Raw genomic sequence first — 23,236 nt, 5'->3', positions numbered from 1 at the left:
TTTTTTATTTAACTTAATAAAACTCTAAAGTTTCAAGTTACCAAAAGATTTTGGGAAACTATGTTTAAGTGTCTGTGTATATGAGTGTGTGTATATATAATATATATGTGATATATACATATATATCATACAACATAATTATTACTAAAAAGTGTTATCGAGAATCTTTTATCTGTTCAATTATTAGCTCTTAATAACAGTATGAGATTTTAAAGTCAATTATTGTCCAAGCTATTGACAAATATTGTAACAGAGATAACATGAAGTTACTTTTATAAACCCAGGTAGAACAAAATATTATGTTTAAAGTTAATAACTTTAAAAGACGTCTATTCAAACTAAACTTAAACTAGCTTTTGCTACAGGAAAGATGGTTCTTGGCTATGTGCAGGAAAGAATTTCAGAATAAGCCAGAGAGCAAAGTGAAAGTAGTTTATTGGATAGAGACCTACTCCATAGGCAGAGCAGAGGTTTCCTCTGAGGGAGAGACAACCTTGATTTGAGGTGTGGCAGTAATTTTCATTTTGGTAGGTATTTTATGTGGAGATGAAGGGGAGGAATATTAAATTAATTTCAGGAAATGGGTGGGCTTTTCTGAGAATCGGTGATATACCCTCTTTTTGTGCTTATATTCCGGAGTGTCATGACGATGTGGGTATGTTATATAGTATGGCAATGTATTTTAATGAGGTATAATGAGGCTGGAGGTTACTTGGAGGTCACCATCTTGGACTTGGTCAGTTCTGGCCTGTTTGTGCCCCATCCTGGTTCATTGGTTTTTGTCCTTGGTTGATGTTTCATTTCCTGTCCCCCAAGTGTCCTGCCCTATCCTATCTCACTTTAATATTAAATATTTACTAGATCTGGAAAATAATGGGTTAGTTTCTATTATATTTCTTCATTTATATAAGCCAATTAAATATTAAAATTAACAATACCTTCTGAGGTAAAAAAACTCTCTATACCACATGTAAAACATACTAAAAAATAAAAACAGATTACAACAAGATCAGAACATAAACAGAATTACTAATAATTCTAGAGAAGACACAGATTTTTTTCTTTTAGATTTTAATAATATTGGTAAGCAGCCAAATTACAAAATGTCCCAGAATATGAAATACAAAACCTCAGAGACAAAGTAAAAATTCATAAAAATTTAAGAGCACTTTAAAACAGTAATTATCTTTAGGATAAAGAAACTATTTTGTCAACAAAGGTACTGGGCATGTTTATTAAAAATGAAATGAGATTAAAGGTGCACAGCCACATATTCCCTAAGTCACAGTGGTTAGGAAGGTGAGATTTGTGTCAATGAAGGAAGACATGTGGCCAGGAGCACAAATGAGCTCCGGTCACCAACAGATCTGGAATAAATCACCTTGAGACGGGCTGAATTTCCCTACATTTCACTTAGAGGATAGGAATTAATTTACTCCTCGGTTGTGGAGTGGCCTTGGAGATAAACCGAGTTGGCACGTGGAGGAGTGACAACATGTTTCCAGGTGGCAGAAGTGGTGCCTGACCCACCCTCCCATCCACACAATCCCCACCACCACAGCAGAGCATGGTCTCAGGGACGACAGGAGCCAGGCTGCCCGCTCTGGGAACAACTCATTATTCAGATAAACCAGTGTAAGACCTCCTTGTGACCAAAACAAAAAGAAGAGGCAAAAACAACAGAGATCCCCACTTCCAGAGGGACAATGTGCCACACTGTGCAGTGGGTAGCAGGACGGCAGAAGCAGAGAGAGTATCCAGAGCTCAGTCATGCTCATCGACCGTCAGGACAGATGCGCCATCCTGTCTAGGTGTTTATGGGTGGATGGGTGGGTGGGAGTTTCCTTAAATCTCTAAAGCACATACTTTAATGCCACTGTCATGTGGGTCCTAGTTTTTTTTTCCCCAAGGGCACTACATGTTTTGCTTCATTGGGGTCAGGTGTTCTGTTCATCCAGCCAGGAACACAATCATTTATTTGCCCTTCCAGCACATGTAAGCAGCGAGGAGCAGCTGTGAGTTGCACTGGATGACAGACATGCTGATGCCCTTCTGCAGAGCCACCAGCATCCCTGTGAGCCAGATGCACAAGAGGGAGGCACCCCACTCAGCCCTTGGCGGCAGGCCATCTACAGGCTCCTTTACCTTAAACCCTAAATCAATAGCTTAAACAGAGGCAGATTCCACGTGACAGGAGGGAGAGTCAGGACGATTTGAAGCTTTATAGTTTTTAGATGTCTACTTTTGCTGAACTGGCTCTTAAGAAGTTCCGTGTAACTTCAAGATGAAAGGCATCAGCAGCTCCTGAGAAAAGATGATCCCAGTCTTTTAGAGGTTTCATGAGATATAACTCACTGAAGCTTCTGACTCGCTGCTGTTAATTGAATCAAAGTCAGTGACAATCTTGCTGCAGTTTAGTGTGAATTTCCTAAAGGTAACCCCCACCATACCAAACATGAGCCTCGCAGCTGTTGTCTCCTCACCGTCATGGTATTTATCGGACATGAAAATAACTTCCTGATACCTGCCTGGATGGCGAGCTTAGCACATGTATTACATTGGAGCAAGGCCACATACATAGTAGTAGAGCCTTTCACATTGATCAAGTTTTTGTTCCTGATGGCATTCAGTTGGCATGGCACACATAAGGGTATTTGGTATCCAGCTTTCTCTCTGCTGTCCTCCTGCAAAGCAAGAGGTCATCGCTGTACCCATTTGGCTGCCATTCCATTGTATCTGACCCCGACAGTCTTGTTTTCTGCATTCACGGTGCAGGCTCCCACCTGGGAATTGGGACCTCTGCTTCTCTGTGCCCAAAGAAGGCCATGAGAGACTCAGGCCTATCCAAATAGTCATCATGTATTTTGCAGAGAACTAGATTCATGCTGAATCTGCAGGACAGTGCTGATTCCCCTCTGTGTAGGGGAAAGGCAAGAAGACACAAACTTTTTATTTGCCCTTGACAATTTTAAGGAGGCTGGACAAAAGGGGGGTCAGATTGAGCAGACTTCAGCTGCTTGTGTTTTTCTTTTTTTCTAAAGATTTTTATTGGGGAAGGGGAACATGAGTTTATTGGGCAACAGTGTGTACTTCCAGGACTTTTTTCTAAGTCAAGTTGTTGTCCTTCAATCTTAGTTGTGGAGGGCACAGCTCAGCTCCAGGTCCAGTTGCTGTTGCTAGTTGCGGGAGTCGAACCAGCAACCTTGTGGTTGAGAAGATGGGCTATCCAGGAGTTCAGCAGCAGCTCAGCTCAAGGTGCTGTGTTCAAACTTAGTTGCAGGGGGCGCGGGCCACCGTCCCTTGCGGGACTCGAGGAGTTGAACTGGCAACCTTGTGGTTGAGAGCCCACTGGCCTCTGTGGGAATCGAACCAACAGCCTTCGGAGTTAGGAGCATGGAGCTCCATCCGCCTGAGCCACAGGCCAGCCCTGCTTGTGTTTTAAAAGTGCCCCTTTCTCAATTTTTTCCTTTAGTTTCCCAGCTTCCGGCAGCTGTGGATTGGGTTTGTATTTGATTATTCAGCAGGAAGACCTGATAAAACTTTTAAAATATTCCTTTCAGACTGAGAAATCAACTTCCAATTTGACCAAATTTCTGATCAATTATTAAATCCTGTTCAAATATACCAATTTTCATAATCTTATATCTCAATAATATTTTAAAAATTTCCATCTTATTGGGAAATCAGCTCTAATGTGTCTTTTGGAGCAAAATTAATGTAAGACCAGGCCTTATTTTAATGTGGTATAATATAATGTAATGTAATATAATATAATACAATATAATACAAAATGATACCGGGTCTTATATGATGTAATAGAAGACTACATCTTATATTAATTTTTTCCCAAAAAGTGCATTAGAGCTGATGGTCCAGCTAGGTCTTATTTTCAGGGAAACACGGTAGGCCCAAGAAACTAGCTTCACAAAGTTTTTCTACTGCTAATCTAAATTTAGAAGAGAAAAAGATTCTCATTCTAACTTGTCATTTTTTAGTAAGGTTAATGCATTTAGATTAAAAAAAAAAAAAGCACAAGTCAGCCCCAAATTTTCTCTCAGAGCAACAACCTGGTGTTTTGGGGAAGAGGCAGGGTACGTTTTGGAGTTTTGATTTCCTATAATTTAAATTGCTTTCAACCAATCAAGTCTGAGAAATACTGTCTGGTCAGTAGAATGCTGCTTCGTGAGTGCCCCTCCCCAGTGGGTCACTGCCTATTCTATTATCTTCACAGTGGAAAGCTCACCCTTATACAATTTCCAAAGCTAAGCTAATGGCTTTGACTTGGAACAAAACCCCAAATTAATTACATGGAATGGCCACCAGATGTCACTACGTGTCCAATTCTCTTAGACAAAGACAAAAAAGGAAATACAGGTACCTGAAAACTGAGGGAGTCCCCTGAAAAAAATCACAAGTCAGATGAAGAACCAGTGAGACTCTCCTTCACATTCACTGTACCGACCTGGTACCGACAAGAGGGAACAAACCCTCATGACTTTTTGAGCGGCACCTATGGACACTTTCCTGAAAGAATGCCCCACCCTGGTGCAATAAAACCACATGCTTCCATCACAGAGTGAGGGTTCCCAACATCCAAGGCTTTGGGTAGGCAGAAAGAGATGGCACCCAGAGTCCGATGAGCCTCAGGGGGTTCTGTGGACGTCATGCTCGGATTCGAGAGAGTGGCACCCCTCTCTGTTTCTCCAAAACTTTGCCCACATTAGGGGCTGAAAGTTAAGCACAAAATTATTAACTTCCGTGGCTGAAAGCCTTTTTATAAGCAAGGTCTTACTGCGCCAAAAATGCTAGCAAAAAGAGCAGTCCTGGGGCATGGAGACTAAACCATCAGCAACATGGCTAGGTGGGAAAGACAGCATGTCCACTGCCCCAGAGTTTTGCAAATGTTTTTATACATCAAGTGGGGGGGAGGGAGAGAAAGGGGTAGCCTGAAAGAATTTGCATGAGCAAGGGTGGAGAAGGTGAAGTGGGGCCAGCTCTGGAATATGCCCAGAGTCTGCATAAAGAAATGTCCTCTCCTGTAGATTGGCTGGGAAAATGGTCCTGGAAGCCCAAGTGTAAACAATAAGGGGAGGCTCCTGGAGTTCAATGGTGCCTGGCTAAAATAATCTGCCACCTGGAAATAGCCACCTGGAAATTAATTTGAAGTTCCAGCATTAACTGGGAGGGTGTACATGCTGTCTTTTCCACCTAGCCATGCTGCTGGTTGTTTAGACTCCATGATCCAAGACAGGTCTTTTTGGCTACCATTTTTGGCTCAATAAAACATTACTTACAAAAACACTTTCAGCCATGGAAGCTAAAGAAGAAAAAGACATATATATTTTAATCTAACAGAGGGTATTAAAAATGCGGTAAGTTCGGTGAAGAGAGCCTGTCATAGGTCCCTGTGGGAGCTTTGTTATCAGGGCACCTGATTCATGGAGTTACAGGCCCAGGAAGTTTGTTCCTTTAATGAGAAGAGTGCTTAGGTTGCTCTTCTGTATAATAAGCCATATCCTTTATCAATATTAAACAAATTTGTATCCTTTGCGAGTTATGCTGACATTCCATCACACACTGATACTTGTGTAAAAACTGCACAAGCAAACCCCTCACTGGTGTGATTATTATAAAGGATATTACCACCTCCATCCCACCCCAAACCCCACCACATCTCCCAGTTATTTTTCAAGTTTTCAGGAGTGAGGCTCAAGTGATTTCATGAATGAGCCTGTCTGCTCCCTTCACTGAAGGACATCTTCCCTGTTTGTCTCTTTATGTCATGACACTGCCTACAAAAGTACATGGTCACAACTCACCCCTGCTAATGCCATTTTAGATCTCCAGTGTGTGTGTCAAGGGTGTGGACTCTAGATGGCTCCAAAGCTTTCAGTTAGGATTGTAAAGAAATGAGAATTTTGATAATTCTGTGGTTTGATTGCAAGGTACATAAAAGGTGACAGTGACTTCAGAAACTTAGAGATAGTACAGCAGATCAATAATGTCATCAGAGATCCAGGCTCTTCTGTTTACTCATTCTGCCACCTAGAAAATTAATAGGAAGAAATGGGGAAAGAGCTTACAGAGAAAATTTGCAAATCAACCAGTAATCATAAAACAATATAAAAGTTTATTTTCACTCACTAAGTCAAAGAAATATAAGTTAAAACACTGATAAGCCATTTGTCATAGGTCAAATTCTAAAAAATTAAACTTAATATTTTACCCAGTTTTTGTGAGAGTTTAGGAGAACAAGAAACTTTCAAATTGTCGAGAGACTGAATTTGGCACAAACTTTTGTGGGGTATTTGAGCACATGTATTAATAATTTTTCAATGGCATAACCTTTTGCTCCAGCAATTCCCTTCTGGAATTTATCTGGGTGTGTGCAATGACATGGCTTCCAGGGTGTTTCGTAAATAATAGGAAGATTGGTTAAATTAATTATGGTACATCACAAACCATTGAAACTGCAGCATTAAGTATAAAGTTGTAGCAAGGTATTGAATGACAGGGAACCTATAGAGCAGTTTACATAATAATAGCTATGATTTGCTGAGTGCTAACCAGACAGAGATAATGACTGTTCAGTGCATATGCAGACATTATCGCATTTAATCTCTGTAAGTACCAGGAATATTGTTTCCCTTGATTACCAATGACTATCTAAAGACTAAGTAACTAGTTCAAGTTCAAATCTCCAGGCTGTGGGAGAGCCAAGATTCAGGCACAGACTGTCTGATTTGAGATGATACCCTTCATCTCGGTGCTTTGTATACATTCATAAGCCCACTTTTGTTTTTTAAGAATACATGTATGCTTAGAAAAGACTAAAAGCAGATGTTATGTGGCTGAAGTGTTGCAATGTTTTTTCTTGTTTGATATGCAATAAGAGAGAAAAAAAGTCTAAATAAATGGAAAAGAAAAAGTGCCAGATTGAGAACACATTCAGTGAGAGTTTCAATACTGGGCTCTATAAATACTGGGCAGTTACTCTTTTTAGATAAAATAATACAGATGTCATGAGGCAGAGGGCAGAGGGCTGTGGTCTGAGAAAAGCTGAGTCACCCATTTATCCTTGTAACTTTTGCACTTGTGCAAATTGGTGTCCTCTGGACTAGGTGATTCATATGTAAGATTAGGAAGTTCATCTTTAGGTTTCTCCCTCTGTAATATTCTAAAACACTAAAAGAGACAACCAAAATACCAAAACTCTAAGACACAACAGGCCTTTTGAAAATAATTAGCCCCAAATAAAGTGCTAACTTGTAAGTTAAAATGACTCTTTCCTTTACAGTGCAATCCATTTATGTAATTCTGGCTTTAATCTGAATTTGTCAAACAGGATTTGATGGCAGTGGTCAACTTGAGACAGTATTAGGAGGAGGTTAAGATTTAATATAACTTTAGTTAGCAAATTCACTGATGTATCAATATGAAAAAAATCACAAATGAAAATATTTTTGAAATTAGACCAAAAACAAGGCAGAAAGTTTTTTGTTTATTTTAGTGGTTTTAGCCCTATTTTGGATGAGAACATGACTGTATTGTTATGTGTCTTTGTATGTACATTTTCCTGATTAAAAACAAACACTAGCATTTTATCAATTAATTTTATCTTTAAACAAAATTCAATTTCCTATGTAAACTATTGTATATCTGCAGTATGTCGTACAAAATTTGGAAAATTACACTAAATAGAAGAAAAAAAAGAACTACAATGTTACTACCAAGAAAACAAACATTTTCCTGTATTGCCAGCTATTTTTCAAAGTAAAAATTATTGGTGTTTTTTTTTTGTTTGTTTTACATAGTTGCAGAATGCTATAGACAACTTAATATCCTGGTTTTTTTTAATGTGCTTTTTACTAATTTCATGTGTGTTTTCTTCATTTTATAAGTCCCCTCTTGGAACTGTCTTCAGAGTTTGGTGGAAAATTTTTCATCTTTACTTATATCAAATTTTTCATCTTTACTTATATCAACTTATATCATCTTTACTTATATCAACTTATTTCATCTTTACTTATATCAACTTATATCAAAGTTTTATTCTTTAGAGTGTTTTTCAAGTTTGCAGTTATTAAGAGCCAGCTCTGAAGAATTTTTTCCAACGTTGGTTTAAAATCACAAATGTATTTTTATACGGGTTTTTGAGGTCCTTTAAACTGACTCAGAAATTTAATGCACAAAAACAATTTCACCCAAAAAAAAAAACAAAAACCAATTTCACCCAAGTGTTTGGGCGCATAATAGATATATACTTTCAAGTCCTTCAAAAATATACAGTATAGCATTTTTAATATTCTAAAAAAATTATGTGTAATCAACTTATATGTGGCATCTAAAGAACAGAATAAATGAACAAACAAAACAGAAATAGACTCATAGATACAGGGAAAAAACTGATGGTTGCTAGATGTGAGGTAGGTTGGGGGTGGGGGAGAAGGTGAAGGAATTAGAAAGTACAAATTGGTAGTCATAAAATAGTCACGGAGATGTGAAATACAGTATGGGGAATATAATCAACAATATAATCAATATAATAATATAATCAATCAATATAATCAATAATGTAACATTATGTAGAGTGTCAGATGGGTATTGGACTTATTAAGGGGGAATCACTTTATAGGTTATGTCAATGCCTAACCACTGAGCTGTACACCTGGAACTAATATAATACTGAATGTCAACTATAATTAAACATTTATATAGTCATGGAATGTACAGCACAGCATAGGGAATGTAGTCAATGGCATTATGATAGCTATGTACGATGTCAGAGGGGTAGTAGAATTGGGGGATTATCACTTTGTGAGGGATATAAATGTCTAATCATTATGTTGTTTTGTGCACCTGAAATTAATTTTTAAAAAGTAAGTGTAATTAGTTTTCTTATCTAGGCCTCTTGGCTAACACTTTCTTGTATGGGGTGAAGAATTAACAGCAATTCCTAGTGTTGCTTAAAATAACTTAACTAATGATATTTTTGTTTGTAAATGAAAACCAGAAACTAGATAGATGCAAGTAGTAATTTCTGAGAGTAGATGCAGCAGGTGAATTTTGGCATAGTCATACACACTCATAAAGCCTGATAACAACCCTTTTCCTGAATCAGCACAATCACTTTCCAGGTGTTTTTTCTACACGAGCCCTGTCTTACAAACAAGTGTTTAGTACAGGAGTGTGGAAAAACACTATTAACTGTTTCCAGTAATACTTTCATTCACATAGTTTCCTTTCCACCCTCTTTCCCCGTCGATTTAGTTCCTGATTTTATTGGCCCCGGGGCGCGGGAACCTAATTTCTGGGAAGCGCATTCAGTAGAAGACGCTGCCTGCTCTCCGCGGACCACGTTCTACACGGAAAAGCCCAAGGCGTCGGCGTCCCCGATGCTCAGGGGCGCAGGGCACCGTTGTGACCAACGCCGTCCAGGCCAGACGGGACATTGACCAGCAGGGGTGGCGTCCCCTGATTACCATGGCTAACGGCAAGCTGTCCATTTCGGAAGAGCCCTGGAGAGGGGAGTTTGGGGACTGTTCCTGCGTGCTCGGGAATAGCCATCTCGCTTCCCCGCCAGTGGGCAGGCGGCGGCCAGGTGCTGTGCGGCACGTGGGACCAGCGCTACAAGGGTCGTGGGCTCCGCCCTGAGATCCACGCAGCCAGGCGGAGGCGCCCCGCCTTTCGCCCTCTGCCCAGCACCGGTGCCCCGAGGGCCCGGCGTGTGGGTGGGGCCTTCGCCCCGCGCTCCCCCCGCGCAGCCCGAGGTGTCCGTGTGAAGCCCGCATCCGCGCTGCCCGCGCTCGCGTCCTCGCCGCCCGGGCTCGCAGTCCGCCGCTCGTGACCGCGACCCCGACCCCGACCCCGGGACGACGCCTCCCCAGGCTGCGCCGCGCCTGTAAGAGGTGGGCCCGCGAGGAGGGCGGCCCGCGGGGCTGTGGGTGACGGTCCGGGAAGGTCGCCCTCCGGCTCCGCTCTGCCGCGCGCCCGCGGAGTCTGAAGTGGGTGGTGAAGCACCCAGTCCCTTGAGCGCAGGAGGCCAGAGGGAGTCCGGGTGGGTGCACCAGAGACCGGGGAGACGTAGGAAGGCACCGGGAAGATTCTGGAAAAGCTGCACGATTTAGGAAGCACAGTACAGATGCTTGATGTCATTGTGAAGTAGGAGCTGCTTAGGGAATGTTTGGAAGGTCTGGGGACTCATCTCAGCGTTTATGTAAATGTTATTAGTGCTCTGCCTCTCAGGGTCCGGACCCTGAGATCCCAGCCTTTGAATTGCCCAGCGAGTAAATGCCCTTTGAGATGTGTGTCGCTTGAAAGATCCGTGGGTATTACGTGTACATTTGGTAGAAAGTAGAGAACTGTTTAATTGAGATGATTAGGTTTTAATTGGTCCCTCCCAGTTTCATTGGAAAGTGAATATGAAATGCAAACTGAAAATGCAGACTGCTTTTTCAGAAAACGATGCTTTGGTGCAACTGTTTCCGTGTGTGTTAGTGTGTGTTAAGGGCCCTTTGGTCAAACTCTCACTTTTCTCCAAATGTGTGAAACTCGAGTTGATACTGGATGGATGAAAACTTAGCATGGAAGTTACTACAAGGTGGGAAAAAAGATTGTTAACATTAGTATTAATAGTTTAAAAGGAATTAACCAATATATTTATTCTTTTTCTTATCCTCAGAACATAAGGTTTGTCCACAACTTTGGATGGTTTGCTGAAGAGTTCTAGAGCTCCGTTTTGTAATTTTTCTGTGGATAGTTTAAAGATTATTAGAAAAGTTAGAAAAACACAGAAAAATAGAAGACCAAAAGGTTAGATTGCAAATCTAGCACACAGTTAAAGAATATACTTGCAATGTTGTGTAGTTTTATTTTCTTGCTAATGGTGGAAATATTGAGGCTCATTGCACTATCAGAAAAAACATATATTCATAGTAACAAATGTTTATTGGCCATCTTTGCTCCAGACCCTGGGCATTAAGTGGGTGGTTAGGCACCCAGTCCCTTGAGTGTAGGAGGCGAGAGGGAGTCCGGGTCAGTCCAACAGAGATTGGGGAGAGGCAGGAAGGAGGCAGCATGGAAAAAACCGGGGGCTAAAAAAAATTAATACTTTTCCTCCCACCTTCTAAGTTCTTCTAGCCTGGCTAATACGTTAAGAGACAGATTAACAGGAGAAAATCAAAATTTTAATACATGTGCATGGGGAATTCACATGAGCATGAAAATCCAAAGACAGTGAGGCAGCATTGGGTTTATGACATTTTCGGACAAAGGGTAAGGGGTGGGGATAGGGTCTTAGATTTCAGGAGTGAGAATAGGTGATTTACAGTTAGTTGAGGAGCAGAACACACTTGGTAGGCAAATCCTTGCTAGGCTACTCAGTAACTCTGGGACACTGGGTATCTAGGTAACAGGCTCCTGATGAAGCCCTTTATTACCATATTTAATTCAAATTACGCTGAGGCTAGCATCCTAAGACCTCCTTCCTGAAGCAGGTTTTTTCTATCCCAGTCTCTGGGGTAGTTAAGGTGAAGGGTCAAAGTTTTTCCTGAGTCTTTCTTAAGAAACAGCTTAAAATCAATATCCCAAAAAGGCAGCTTCAAGGAGCAAAACTTTGGTTCCCTTCAGCAATCAGCAAGAGCTCCTTTAGGGGACAGATTCTTTTGCATCAAGATGGTATTAAAATACACTTACACCCAGAATCTGTTTCTGCATTAATTTTGTTAAGCATCCATGAAGCAGTTGAGGTGAGCATAAGTATTACTAATGGAAAGTAAAGTGCAACCCAGAGTAGAGTTACTGTGGGAGCACATTGGAAGGAACATGGACCGACCAGAGGACTCTGTGCAAATTGAAGTTGCTTCCTCTGGCCATAATATACAGGGAACTATGAATTACACAATTCAATGAGGATAAAGGGGAGAAACATACCAGCTCCTTAGAGAAGCTTTTCCTGGCATTTACTTCTGAGGGAAATGTCTTGTGTCCCAGAAGGACGTAGAGGAGACTGAACCATGGCAGGGGGAGAGCATCCCCTGTGCCCATCTCATAGACAGTACATGCAATGGTGTGGTTTTTAGGACTGCTTGCTGTAGTTGTAACTTTCCTTACTGTAAGTGTTATGAAAAACACATGTTGGTTGCTAAGACCCTGTGGTCACACACATGCTGTTGTTTAACGGCTTGGGCCTTTTCTGGGGATAAATCTAGATTTTCTAGAGGGATAGGTAAACCTCATGTTCTTCAAACACTCTCTATTCCTATCTGTCAATAATTTTAATAGAAGTTTGGCAAGAGTTGAAGATTATATCAAGTGGGAAGTTTTATTCTGTGTTCCTTACTTGGGTTATAGGTTAGGGTTGAGATCTTTTAGTAAAAATCTAGTTGACCTAAATGGCCATTTAGCATTTAAGCCATTTTAGCATATAGCATATAAGATATATAGGTCTGCAAGAAACTAACGTGTATCCTTAAAAAAAAAATTAGTCCCCAGTTTACTCCAGGATGTGAACCAAAAATTGATAAAGTATCTGGGTGTCTTTGGCCTTATAGGTGTGTTTTTTTTTTTTTAACAACATCTTCATGCTATATAATTCACAGGTGATACAAATCACCATTTAAAATGTACAGTTTGTGTGACTGTCACATTTTCATCATCCTCTCCTCTAATTAACCATTAGCAGTCACCCCCCCTTCTCATGATATCTCCCCCACCCCATAGTTTTTTAAAGCGAGTATTCTACCTCAGTGGGAAAGTGTTAGAAAGTGGATATCTAATTTTTGAGCTATATAGTTAGCTCATTTATAGAGATAAAATATTGAAAGAATTGTAGCATTGAAAGTTAGTAGTGTACTACTGGTTGTTTCAATCCAGGGTTGGGGGCGGCCTGGTGGCTCAGGTGGTTGGGACATTGTGCTCCTAAAGCTGAGGCCATGGTTTCCATTCCCACATGGGCCAGTGAGCTGCGCCCTCCACAACTAGATTGAAGACAAGGAGCTGCCTTCAATTCCCACATGGGATGGTGGTCTGCGCCCCCTGCAACTAAAGATTGAAAATGACGACTGGACTTGGAACTGAGCTGTGCCCTCCACAACTAGATTGAAGGACAATGACTTGGAGCTGATGGGCCCTGAAGAAGCACACTGTTCCCCAATATTCCCCAATAAAATTAGAAAAACAAAACAAAACACCTCATAGGAAGTGATTTTTCCAAGTTCAAAATGAAGTATTAACAACAGGGTAAGTCCTACGTAGTTGTCCAGCTAGCACATAGTCGAGAGAATTCTATTACCTAACACAACTTGCACAAGGAAATTGAAAGGTTTCCTGATTGACTATTGCTTTGGAGTGTCATTCTCCCCTGATATCTATGAGACTGTTGTTCATGAACTATGAGTTTCCCATCTTATTTGGTCTATACGTGAGAGCAGGATTTTTGGATTAGCTTCAACCGCTGAAATTGACCCAGGGTCCTGTTGAAGTGTTATTTGGAAGTTTGATGGCTTATAGGCGGGAAGAAATAAATTTTGTTTAAAAATTCAGATGCAGGGTTTAAAAACAAGGGTTAAAATGATTGTTAGCAATGTCCCCGCAAGGGGAAGAAGCCTGGATGCCCAACTCCAAATCTTGGACCCCAAGATCCCCAGGATTCACTTAATAGTTGTCGGATCCTGGAAGCTTTATCTTTTAACTTTTGGGCAGCATCTCTGTCAGGCTGATTAACATAGAAACAACAGTCTTCTTCTAAATATAACCCTTTTCAGCGGTTTTTCAAAGGAATGGTTAGGGACTGATTATTGAGGGCTGTGTTGACCTCTGAAGCCAAGTAGAGGAAGGTATAGGTGTCTATGCAAGTACCTGGAAGGCAAGATAAGACCTAGTCCCACAGAGAAAAAATATAAAGCAATAATGAGTAGCACCAGCAGTTTTGTTTGAGGAGCTTAAGGTCTTCAATTGTCTCACAGGAATAGGAGTGAGGAGTGACAGTCTTCCTTCTGGGGGAGACCTGTGGAGACTTAAATGAAATAAGTTTGACTCGAGGGAAGTGGACCCAGCCCAGCAACCGTTGGGGTGTTTGGAAAAATTGCAAAGCGTTCCTTTTTTGTAGGAAGAAACTGGTTTGTTTTAGACCCCTGTCTTTCCAGGGCTACAGTGTGTAGAGGGGTGGACCTGGGGGAGGTGCCGGTTCTCCATATTTCCTAAGTGCCTGCTGAAACTTTCCCAAGCTAACAACATAGGAGATAACAGAATTGAGGTTAGAATTTAAAGCAATGGGCAGCAGTTAGAACCAGGGCTTCGAGGTCTTTTGATGAAACTTTTCTAGAGTCCTTTTTAAGTTTAATTTGTTTATTTTACATTTCCTCTAAGGTATAGACCAATGATAAGAAACAGGCTGAGTAAAATGAGCCCAAATCTGGGAGCTTTCTTTATTTTTTACAACTGAGCAGTTTTCAGAGGAAAAAGGTCCAGAGTGAGCAGTTGAGACAGAAAAATGGCTTCTATCTCAATTAGGAAATTAACAAGCTTACCTGCCACATCAGGGTCACCTGGAGTTTCACCCCTTTGATGAGAATAGCTTGGGAGCTGCTGGGAACTTTAGGCTTTTTAGTCAATTACAACCATTTGTGGGGAAGGAGTTGGTACCTATTCCCTCCAGAATAGGGGGCAATCCTCCCTCAGTGCCCTTTTGTTTGCACAGGGGGCACGTGCTGGCTGCTTTGGAGGATTAGGACACTTTTTATCCCAGTGGTCTGGGCTTCCACATCCAAAGCAGGATCCTTTATGTGGTGTTTCCTCTTCTGGGGCTTTTTGGGGTGCCTTGAGGTGGCCTCGGCCCTGGGTTGTCTATAACTGTGGCCAAAAGTCTGGCCTGTCTCTGGTCTCATCCTTCAGTCTCACTGTTCCTTTATTCTTTGTTTTCCTGTCTGGGTTGTTAACGATACTTAAACAAATTCTGGCCTTCTTTCGGATCTGAGCCTCTTTATCTGAGCTTCCTTGTCAGTTCTAATAGCTAGAACTATTAGAATTCCCTGCCAATTAGGGGAAAACATTAGGCTAAGCTTCCTTATATTGTCCTACAGCTGATATCGAGGAAGGCACATGAACTCTAGCAGTTCTAAAATACAGAAATTTACAAACTATTAGCAAAGCTTAATTTTTAGATTTAGTTTTTTTGAATAACCAAGAACCTGAGACAATGTAAAACAGAAAATTATTTTGATGGCACATATAATCTTTGTTTTTCAGGCAGAATATTTTCTCATAATGTCATTGGCAGACCAATAGTCTAACAAACTTTATCTTATTTAGTAGAAAGAGAAAACTTGAATTTTGCACCGGCTTACTTTTTTATAATTAGTTTCTCGTGTACAAAAGAATGTAATAGTTAGACATTTATATCCCTCACAAAGTGATGACCACCCTCCCCCAATCTAATACCCCTTGACTTCGCATACAGCCATTACGTTTCCGCTGTCTCTATTCCTTATGCTGTACTCCACTTCTATATGTATATAGTTATAGTTGACATTCATTATTTTTCCGCTTCAGATGTACAGCGCAGTGATCAGGCATCTACACCATCCATGAAGTGGCCTCCCTAATAAGACAAGTGTCCATCGGATACCCTACAATATCTTTACAACATTATTGATTATATTCCCCCAACTGTCTTTCACATTCCCGTGGCAATCTTGTGGTTACCAATTGTGCTTTCTAATCCCCTCACCTTCTCCCTCATCCCCACGCTCCCTCCCATAGCATAATGTTCTCTGGGTCCATCCGTATTGTTGCAAATGATAAGATTTCATTCTTCTTTATGGCCAAGTGATACTCCATTGTATAAATGTACCACAGATTCTTAACCCAGTCGTCTACTGATGGGCATTTCGGTTGTTTCCATGTCTTCGCTATTGTGAATAGGGCTGCAATAAACTAGGGGTGCATAAATTTTTTCAAATTAGTGTTTTGGATTTCTCTGGCTAGATACTGAGGAGTGGCTGGGTCTACACCAGCTTACTTTTGATATTTAAAGTTACTCAATCAGTTATGTTTAGCTTAACCATATATCAAGATTTTTCTTCACAAATTTCCCGTAACTTTCCCAGACCCTCTTAGTTTGTCTCCTCTCACTCATTCAGAAATAACCATCCTTAGGACAAATTACTTTCTTTCAGTTTCTTCAAAAATGTATTTTCATACCTTATGCCTTCCTTGAAAACACACATCATTTCCTTTCATATTAACTAGAATCCATAACCTTCAGTACCTTAATTTTTACTGACAACTACTAGCAAGTATCCAATATTTCCATTAGCAAATCCATAAACACATTTTGCAACCTTTAGAAGTTCAGGTTTTGTAATAAAATATAAGATATATTTATTACCAGATTTTAATCTATCTTTTATCTTTCCTGTGACTAGGAGCCAGAAATAGATGAACTGAGACCTATTTAATAATTAATATTGTAATATTTTATCATTTTGAAATACCTAGATATTTAATAATTTTTAATATTTAGCACAACTTAGTAAAACTGAAATCTTAAGTTACTAACAGATGCTAAGAAAACCTTGTCCAAGCATCCACACTATCTAATTATTACTGAAAAGTTTTATCTAAAACCTTATTTTAGTTAACATTTTATTAGTTCTGAACTCTGAAGGCAATTATTATCCAAACTATTTTCTTGACAAATTTTGTGACAAAGATAACATAAATTTATTTTTATAAACCCAGGCAAAACAAGATACCATATTTAATGTTAATAACCTTAAAAGACATATCTATTTAACCAAAAGTTAAACTACCTTATGAAATATTTTTAGATCATGAAATAATTAGTATGAAATATTTTTAGATCACGTGATCTTGAAAAATACTTGAGTTAGTTTTTTTATTTAAATTCATATAAGCACTTAATTTTTTTAAGCCAATTAAATATAATCTGGTAATACCATCTAGAGGCAAAAACACTATTATATATATAAAACACAGACAAGCACTGATATTAGAGATCAGATATATATAAACAGAATTATTAACAATTGCAGAGAGGTCTTGAGATTTTATAATTACCCCTACAAATTCAAAGAGGCTGGAACAAGGGTTGGTGGTTTGGCTTGAAAAACAGCCGTTTGGTTTTAAAAGTGTCTTTTTTTGCTTCAGTTACCTTAGCCTCAGGCATTGTTGGTTATAAGTGGATTAGGAGATGGATGGGGTCCCCTTTCTTCTAAACTATCAATTCAGTTTTCTTTTTTCTTTTTCTCCCCCAAAGTTTATCATAACTTACGGGTTTTTTAATTCTTTTTTCCATGCACCCAGTTAGGGCTTCTAGAAACCTGGCACGCCTAACCATCCCTTTTGCGGTGTTATAGTTCTAATTAGGATCAGCAAAGGGCACTGGTAAAAAAAAAAAAAAAAGTATTTCAAAAAGAAAACGATAAAAATTATAGTAATCCTTGTCAGTTCATTCAGTCCCATGTTATTAGTTCTAGTTGATATTGATCTTTTTGTTAGCAGTTATATGAATCCAGTTTTTCTTTAGTTCTTCAATTCTTCACCGAGTTTAATGCTATGATCTGAAAGTTTATCAGAAACCTGTATTTTTGAGTGTCAGAGTTCTCTGCAGGAATCTTTCTGAAGATGTAACATATTTGCAAAAGGTATCAGAGTAAGATGATAGCTCAGTAAATACCAGACTTAAAATGACATGGTTAGGGATCTAAGTATAATGCAATTGAGAAATTTGCTTTTCCCTGCAACACACAGCATTGTTAAGATAACAGCTAGAATTACAAATGAAAATATATCAGGACATATCAGATTTATATACATTTCATAAATTTTTTGGAATACTTAATAAGATTTCCCTATGCAATATGCCCTAGAATTTTATCATCACTTATTTGACAATGCTTCCCATGAAATTTAACATACCAAATAAGCCTAATTAGTTTCATATTTCTCTTTTGTGGGGGGGGGAGAGAGAGAGAGAGAGAGAGAGAGAGAGAGAGAGAGAGAGAGAGAGAGAGAGAGAGAGAGAGAGATTGAGATTATTTGAAATGTTCCAAGAGGTCTTTTGGGAAAATCTCAGTTACTTTCAGGTTAAGGAGAAGACGACTCAATTTAAAATTTGAATTTTGGGATGTTTGTCAACCATTATCAAAGGTTTGGTTATTTGACTAAAAAGATCACAGATATGTTAACCTGAAAATAAAGGGCTAAAGTGAGGGGCAACAAGCATCTATTTGAGCTTCAAAAGAATAGCTGTTCTGGCAGCACTGTTTCAGGCCAAAACCCAAATAGTGTTTGGATGAGGAGATGAGGGCAAGGGTTATTTATGAGAAAACGAAGGGGAATAATTACATGAATAGAAGTAAGGAATTTCTATGGGTGGTAATAAGCTAAGAAAGGAATTCTATAGATGCAGATAAGGTAAATGGTGATACTAATTCTAAAGAATGTATTAATTTTCAATTTTATAGTAATGATGGCTGCTGTTAGCTTTATAAACAGTTGTTTGGAATACAGTGCTGCTTTAGGCCCAGTACAAAGGTTATTTTGCCCAGTTTTAATATTCCAAAAGTTTGAGGACTAAGATGTGTAAGGCAGTTTCTCTAGGATGGCAGCTCATCTTCATTTTGAAGTGGCTCTGTTTATATTATTTTTTACACAAGTATGTGTATCTTTTATGGGTTATAAAATTGGTTATTTATAAAGTAACTCAGGAATGAGGAACTATTTTTTAAAAAATAAACATCTAGCTTTCTATTGACCAATATGGTAACCATTAGCCACATGTGCCTATTTAAATTTAAGTGAATTGAAATAAAATAACATTACAGAATCACTAGCTGATAGTTTCTACATGTTTTGTCAACCATAAACAAAAAGTCAACTAGGTATGCTGTCAGCAAAAGGATTTATTCGGCAAAAAGAAAGGATAGCAATTCTTTACTTGAAGCCATGGCAAGCCACATGCAAGAAGAGAGTAAGAAGTAAGGAGGGAAAGAAGAGGCAGTTTTTCTGGGATGGCAGCTCCATCTTCTTTTTGAAGTGGCTCTGTTTATATTATATTATTTTCCACACGAGTATGTTTATCTTTTATGGGGTTAACCAAAGAAGAAGTTAAGGGGAGGGGTGGTATAACCAAAAATAGCTCTATTGTAGCTAACCAACTAACCATAGAGTTCTATCTGTAGGGCTTTTGTGACAGACATAGGCTGCAAGAGCTCCTCCCCAGACCCCCCCAATTGCTGTCTTGGTTAAAGTGTCTGTCATAAATTTTGAAAGTGTCTAGAGGACAATGCTATTTTATTTCCCTCTGCATGTAGCTGAAGAATGTACAAAGAAGCATTCTGTGTTTCCCCGAAAATAAGACCTACCCGGACAATCAGCTCTAATGCGTCTTTTGGAGCAAACATTAATATAAGACCCGGTCTTATTTTACCATAATATAAGACCGGGTATAATATAATATAATATAATATAATATAATATAATATAATATAATACAATACAATACAATATAATACAATATAATATACTCGGTCTTATTTTACTATAACACCCGGTCTTGTGTATTATAAGACTGGATCTTATATTAATTTTTGCTCCAAAAGATGCATTAGAGCTGATTTTCTGGCTAGATCTTATTTTCGGGGAAACATGGAAGGTACTTTCAGTCTGACCCCCAATTATATTGAACTGCGATTCATAAAAGAATCACTTCCCTGTCCTGTCCCTTCGCCCCACTACTAAGCCAATAGGGAATACCCCACATGTGCCTTTTAGCTCTACAAGTGAATCATCCAAAAGCACTGTGAAACCATCTACAACTCCAGTTTCCTCAGGGACGGTCACCACTGCGAAACCCACAGAAACATCTAAAATGACAACACCAGGGGTCTCAACAAATATGACTCTTACCACCTTAAAGTCTACACTGAAAATAACAAGTGTTTCACAAAACACATCCCAGATGTCAACATCCACTATGACCATAACCCAAAATAGTTTGGTGACATCTGTTTCTTCATCAGTAACAATCACAGCAACTATAAATTTTAAGAAAATAAAGGATCAAAATTTGATCTTGTCAGCTTTGTTGGTGGTATTGCAACAACACTGGGAATTTTATCTGTTTACATTGGATGCAAAATGTAGTACTCAAGAAGAGGTATTTGGTATAGAGCGTTGATGAACATGATGCCATCATTTAAGGAAATCCAAGGGCCAATGGAAAAAAGATTGATGCAACCCTATCAATTAGTTTAAGACAATATTCTGTTTTTGAAAATAGTATCAACAGGCCATGCATATAAAATATATTATGTAAATATGTAAAGATTCCTCATGATTAAAGGTGAAAAGGGTTTGGTTTGGGTTTTTAATGAACTTTTGGAGCATATAGTTAATGTAATGGTTATATTCACTTTTAGAAAATATATTAGTAAGGCTCTTCCTGTAAGTGGCCTGAGGTGACCTCTGAAAATGGTTCACTAGTTGCTTGACCTAGAGAACCCCACAAAATCATGTAAATTGAGAAGTTCAAATCTTCATGTTCATTTTAAGAACACTCGTGAAATTGCCCAGGCCACTGTATCTGAAAAACCACCAAGTATCTAAAGCATGTCACATTACAAAAGCAATGTGTGCCATTCCCCAGTTACAATGGTGGGGTTGATAGGTTTGCATAGTGGGGTTCAACACAGGGTCGGTGGCCCAAAAAGAGTGTAGAATTTGTATTGTACATGCTTAAAAATGCAGAGAGTAATGCTGAACTTAAAAGTTTTAGATGTAGACTCTATCGTCATTACACACCCAGGTGAACAAAGCTCCCAAGATGCAGCGCAGAATTTACAGAGCTCATGGGCGGATTAACCACTTGACACATTGAGATGGTCCTCACTGAAAAGAGCAGATTTAACTACTGGTTTGATTTTTTGAATCATTTTTACACTTAATTCTAAATCTTCCTGGATTTAAATATGGTTGCCCATTAAGGAAACGATTGTGTAATTCCAAATAATTTTGGAGTTTATCTTCTTAGTTGATTGAAGGAGAGTAACAATCAGTGATATAAAACTGGAGCTATACAGAGAAATTTTTCTTGTTCCTGACTGCCTGGCTAAGCTCCTTTTTGTAATAACTATGTCAGAAATCCAAAATTAAAAAAATAATAACCAAAACCAAAAACAGGAGGTAACGGTGACCATGTCTGTCACCTGATCTTGGATAATAGTATAATATGCTTTTCATGCTAGCCAGGTTTATAACTCCCACTTAGGTTTCTCCTGCTTCATGAATTTTAAATAATTTTCAAAGTCTCCCTATTTACTTATTAGATATTTCATTGACATTTAATTGAAGTTTATGTGTTGAGAATTGTGTCTGCCTCCCTAATATGGGTTCCAAGGTTGTTCTTAACACAGTGATGTGGACTGTCCATTGGAAATGGAATTATTTATTATAGTGCAGTTTAAAATGGAGTTTTAAAAATGTTAATATATCTTATTGAGCACAAAATATGAAAAATATTTTTAGTTAACATGTAGTCAATGTAAAGTTGATTAATCAGGTATTTTATATTCTTTTTTTAAAATTTGGATTTCTGTCCTTTTCATTATTTTTTGAGACACAATTGACATGTAACATTAGTTTTAGGTGTAAACATAGTCATTCAATATTTGTATATATTGTGAAATGATCACCACAATAAGTCTATTTAAATTCCATCACCATAGTTACTAGTTTTTCTCTTACCATAATGAGAAATTTTAAGATCTACTCTCAGCAACTTTTAAATATATAATACAGTATTAACTATACTTACTGTGGAGAACATAACATCCCCAGGACTTATTTATTTTATAACTGGAAGTTTGTACCAAAATGGACTGGTTTTTAAGGGTACTGTTACCTAGTGTTTATAATCTCATTTATCTGGGCTATCAACTTACTGTTGCTTTTCCCTCTGCAGGAGGCAGAAACTCTCAGGATGTCTTCCAGTAATGACCAAGTTTTTATCCCAATGTCACAAAAAAACACCAATGGCCTCTCCGGGACACCATCCAATGACCTGAAGTCATTTACTAAAGGAGCTGTGTTAAGTTTTCATAACGTCTGCTATCGAGTAAAAGTGAAGAGTGGCTTTCTACTTGCTCGAAAAACAACTGAGAAAGAAATACTAATGAATGTCAAGTATGTGCATGAATTTTTATGTAAATTGCTATGTTGACATACAGTGAACTGCACAGGTTTTGCCTGTTACAAGTAAGGTGCTAGGATATTTGTGTACATGTCTGTACACAAATGAAGTATGCAGTTGAAGTCCAGAGTAATGGAGAATTTATGATCCAAATCAATACCAACTATGATTTTCATTCTCGTCCTCAAGCAATGAATTCATTTAATGGTAGTGGAGTGGGCAGTAGCATGGTGTGTGGGGAGCGGGGGTATGAGACTAGAACTTAGTTGGTACCACATATCTGTCTTCTTTCACAGATGATAGCCATTAAAATTGCTCTTGTTTCTCTGATTTCTAGAGAATTGAGCCTGACTCTTTCTCTCTGGAGTGGGGAATGCATCTGGGTTTGCTAGGACAGCATAGCCTATGTGTTTTGTTTTGTTAATTTGTTTTTTTAATAGGGGAAATAATTATTCATGCAAAAAAACAAGCAGCTTTTTCTAGCTCTCTGAGACTGGAAGAGTGGTTAAAAGAGCACTTTGGCCAGATATGGCTGAAAATCTATATATTGTATTAGGATGGTGCAAAAGCAATTGTGGTTTTTTCAATTGTTTTTTTAACCTTTCAAACTCCAGTTACTTTTGCATCAACCTAATAGAATCAGATGTTAGCTTGATGCATTCTACGGGATTGTGGTTTTATCTGTTACTAGCAGTCAACTGCTGCCAGAAGGCTAGGAAATAAAAAAAATATGGGAGAAAATTTTTGGATGTGGGTGGGGAAGAGATGATGGGGATCTGAGATTGATTGGGCGGTGGTGAGGTCAGGGGCTGTGTAGGATTAGATAGACCTTTGTTCATGCAGCAACACTGTCTGTCATACCTACTTCCTTGTTGTTTCCTTGTGTTGGTTGAGAAACCCTGACTAGGAAAAGGAGGAGAGAAATGATAGACACAAAGCTTTTATCTTTTGCTACATGCCTAGTTAGAATTGACTGACCTTTTTGAAAGGTGACATAACAAAAAGGGGAACATAACAATGAAG

General features: G+C 38.8%; 1 protein-coding gene across 2 annotated transcripts in view; it reads left to right on the top strand.

The window, feature by feature from the left end:
* The first annotated feature begins 9,555 nt into the window (after positions 1-9,555).
* LOC308490195 (broad substrate specificity ATP-binding cassette transporter ABCG2) overlaps positions 9,556-23,236 on the top strand; it is a 46,172-nt gene continuing 32,491 nt past the window's right edge. The window contains exons 1-2 of one of the 2 annotated variants that reach the window (XM_081032115.1): positions 9,556-9,901; positions 21,986-22,206. In XM_081032115.1, coding sequence (XP_080888241.1) covers positions 22,004-22,206 — 203 coding nt within the window. In that variant the 5' untranslated portion in view covers positions 9,556-9,901; positions 21,986-22,003. Of the gene's footprint in view, positions 9,909-21,985; positions 22,207-23,236 lie in introns of both variants that reach the window. The other variant, XM_081032116.1, reaches the window with a different exon arrangement.

Source organism: Rhinolophus hipposideros (genome assembly GCF_964194185.1).
Source record: "Rhinolophus hipposideros genome assembly, chromosome: 1".
NCBI classification, from domain to species: domain Eukaryota; kingdom Metazoa; phylum Chordata; class Mammalia; order Chiroptera; family Rhinolophidae; genus Rhinolophus; species Rhinolophus hipposideros.
This window is presented reverse-complemented; position numbering and strand designations above follow the sequence as displayed.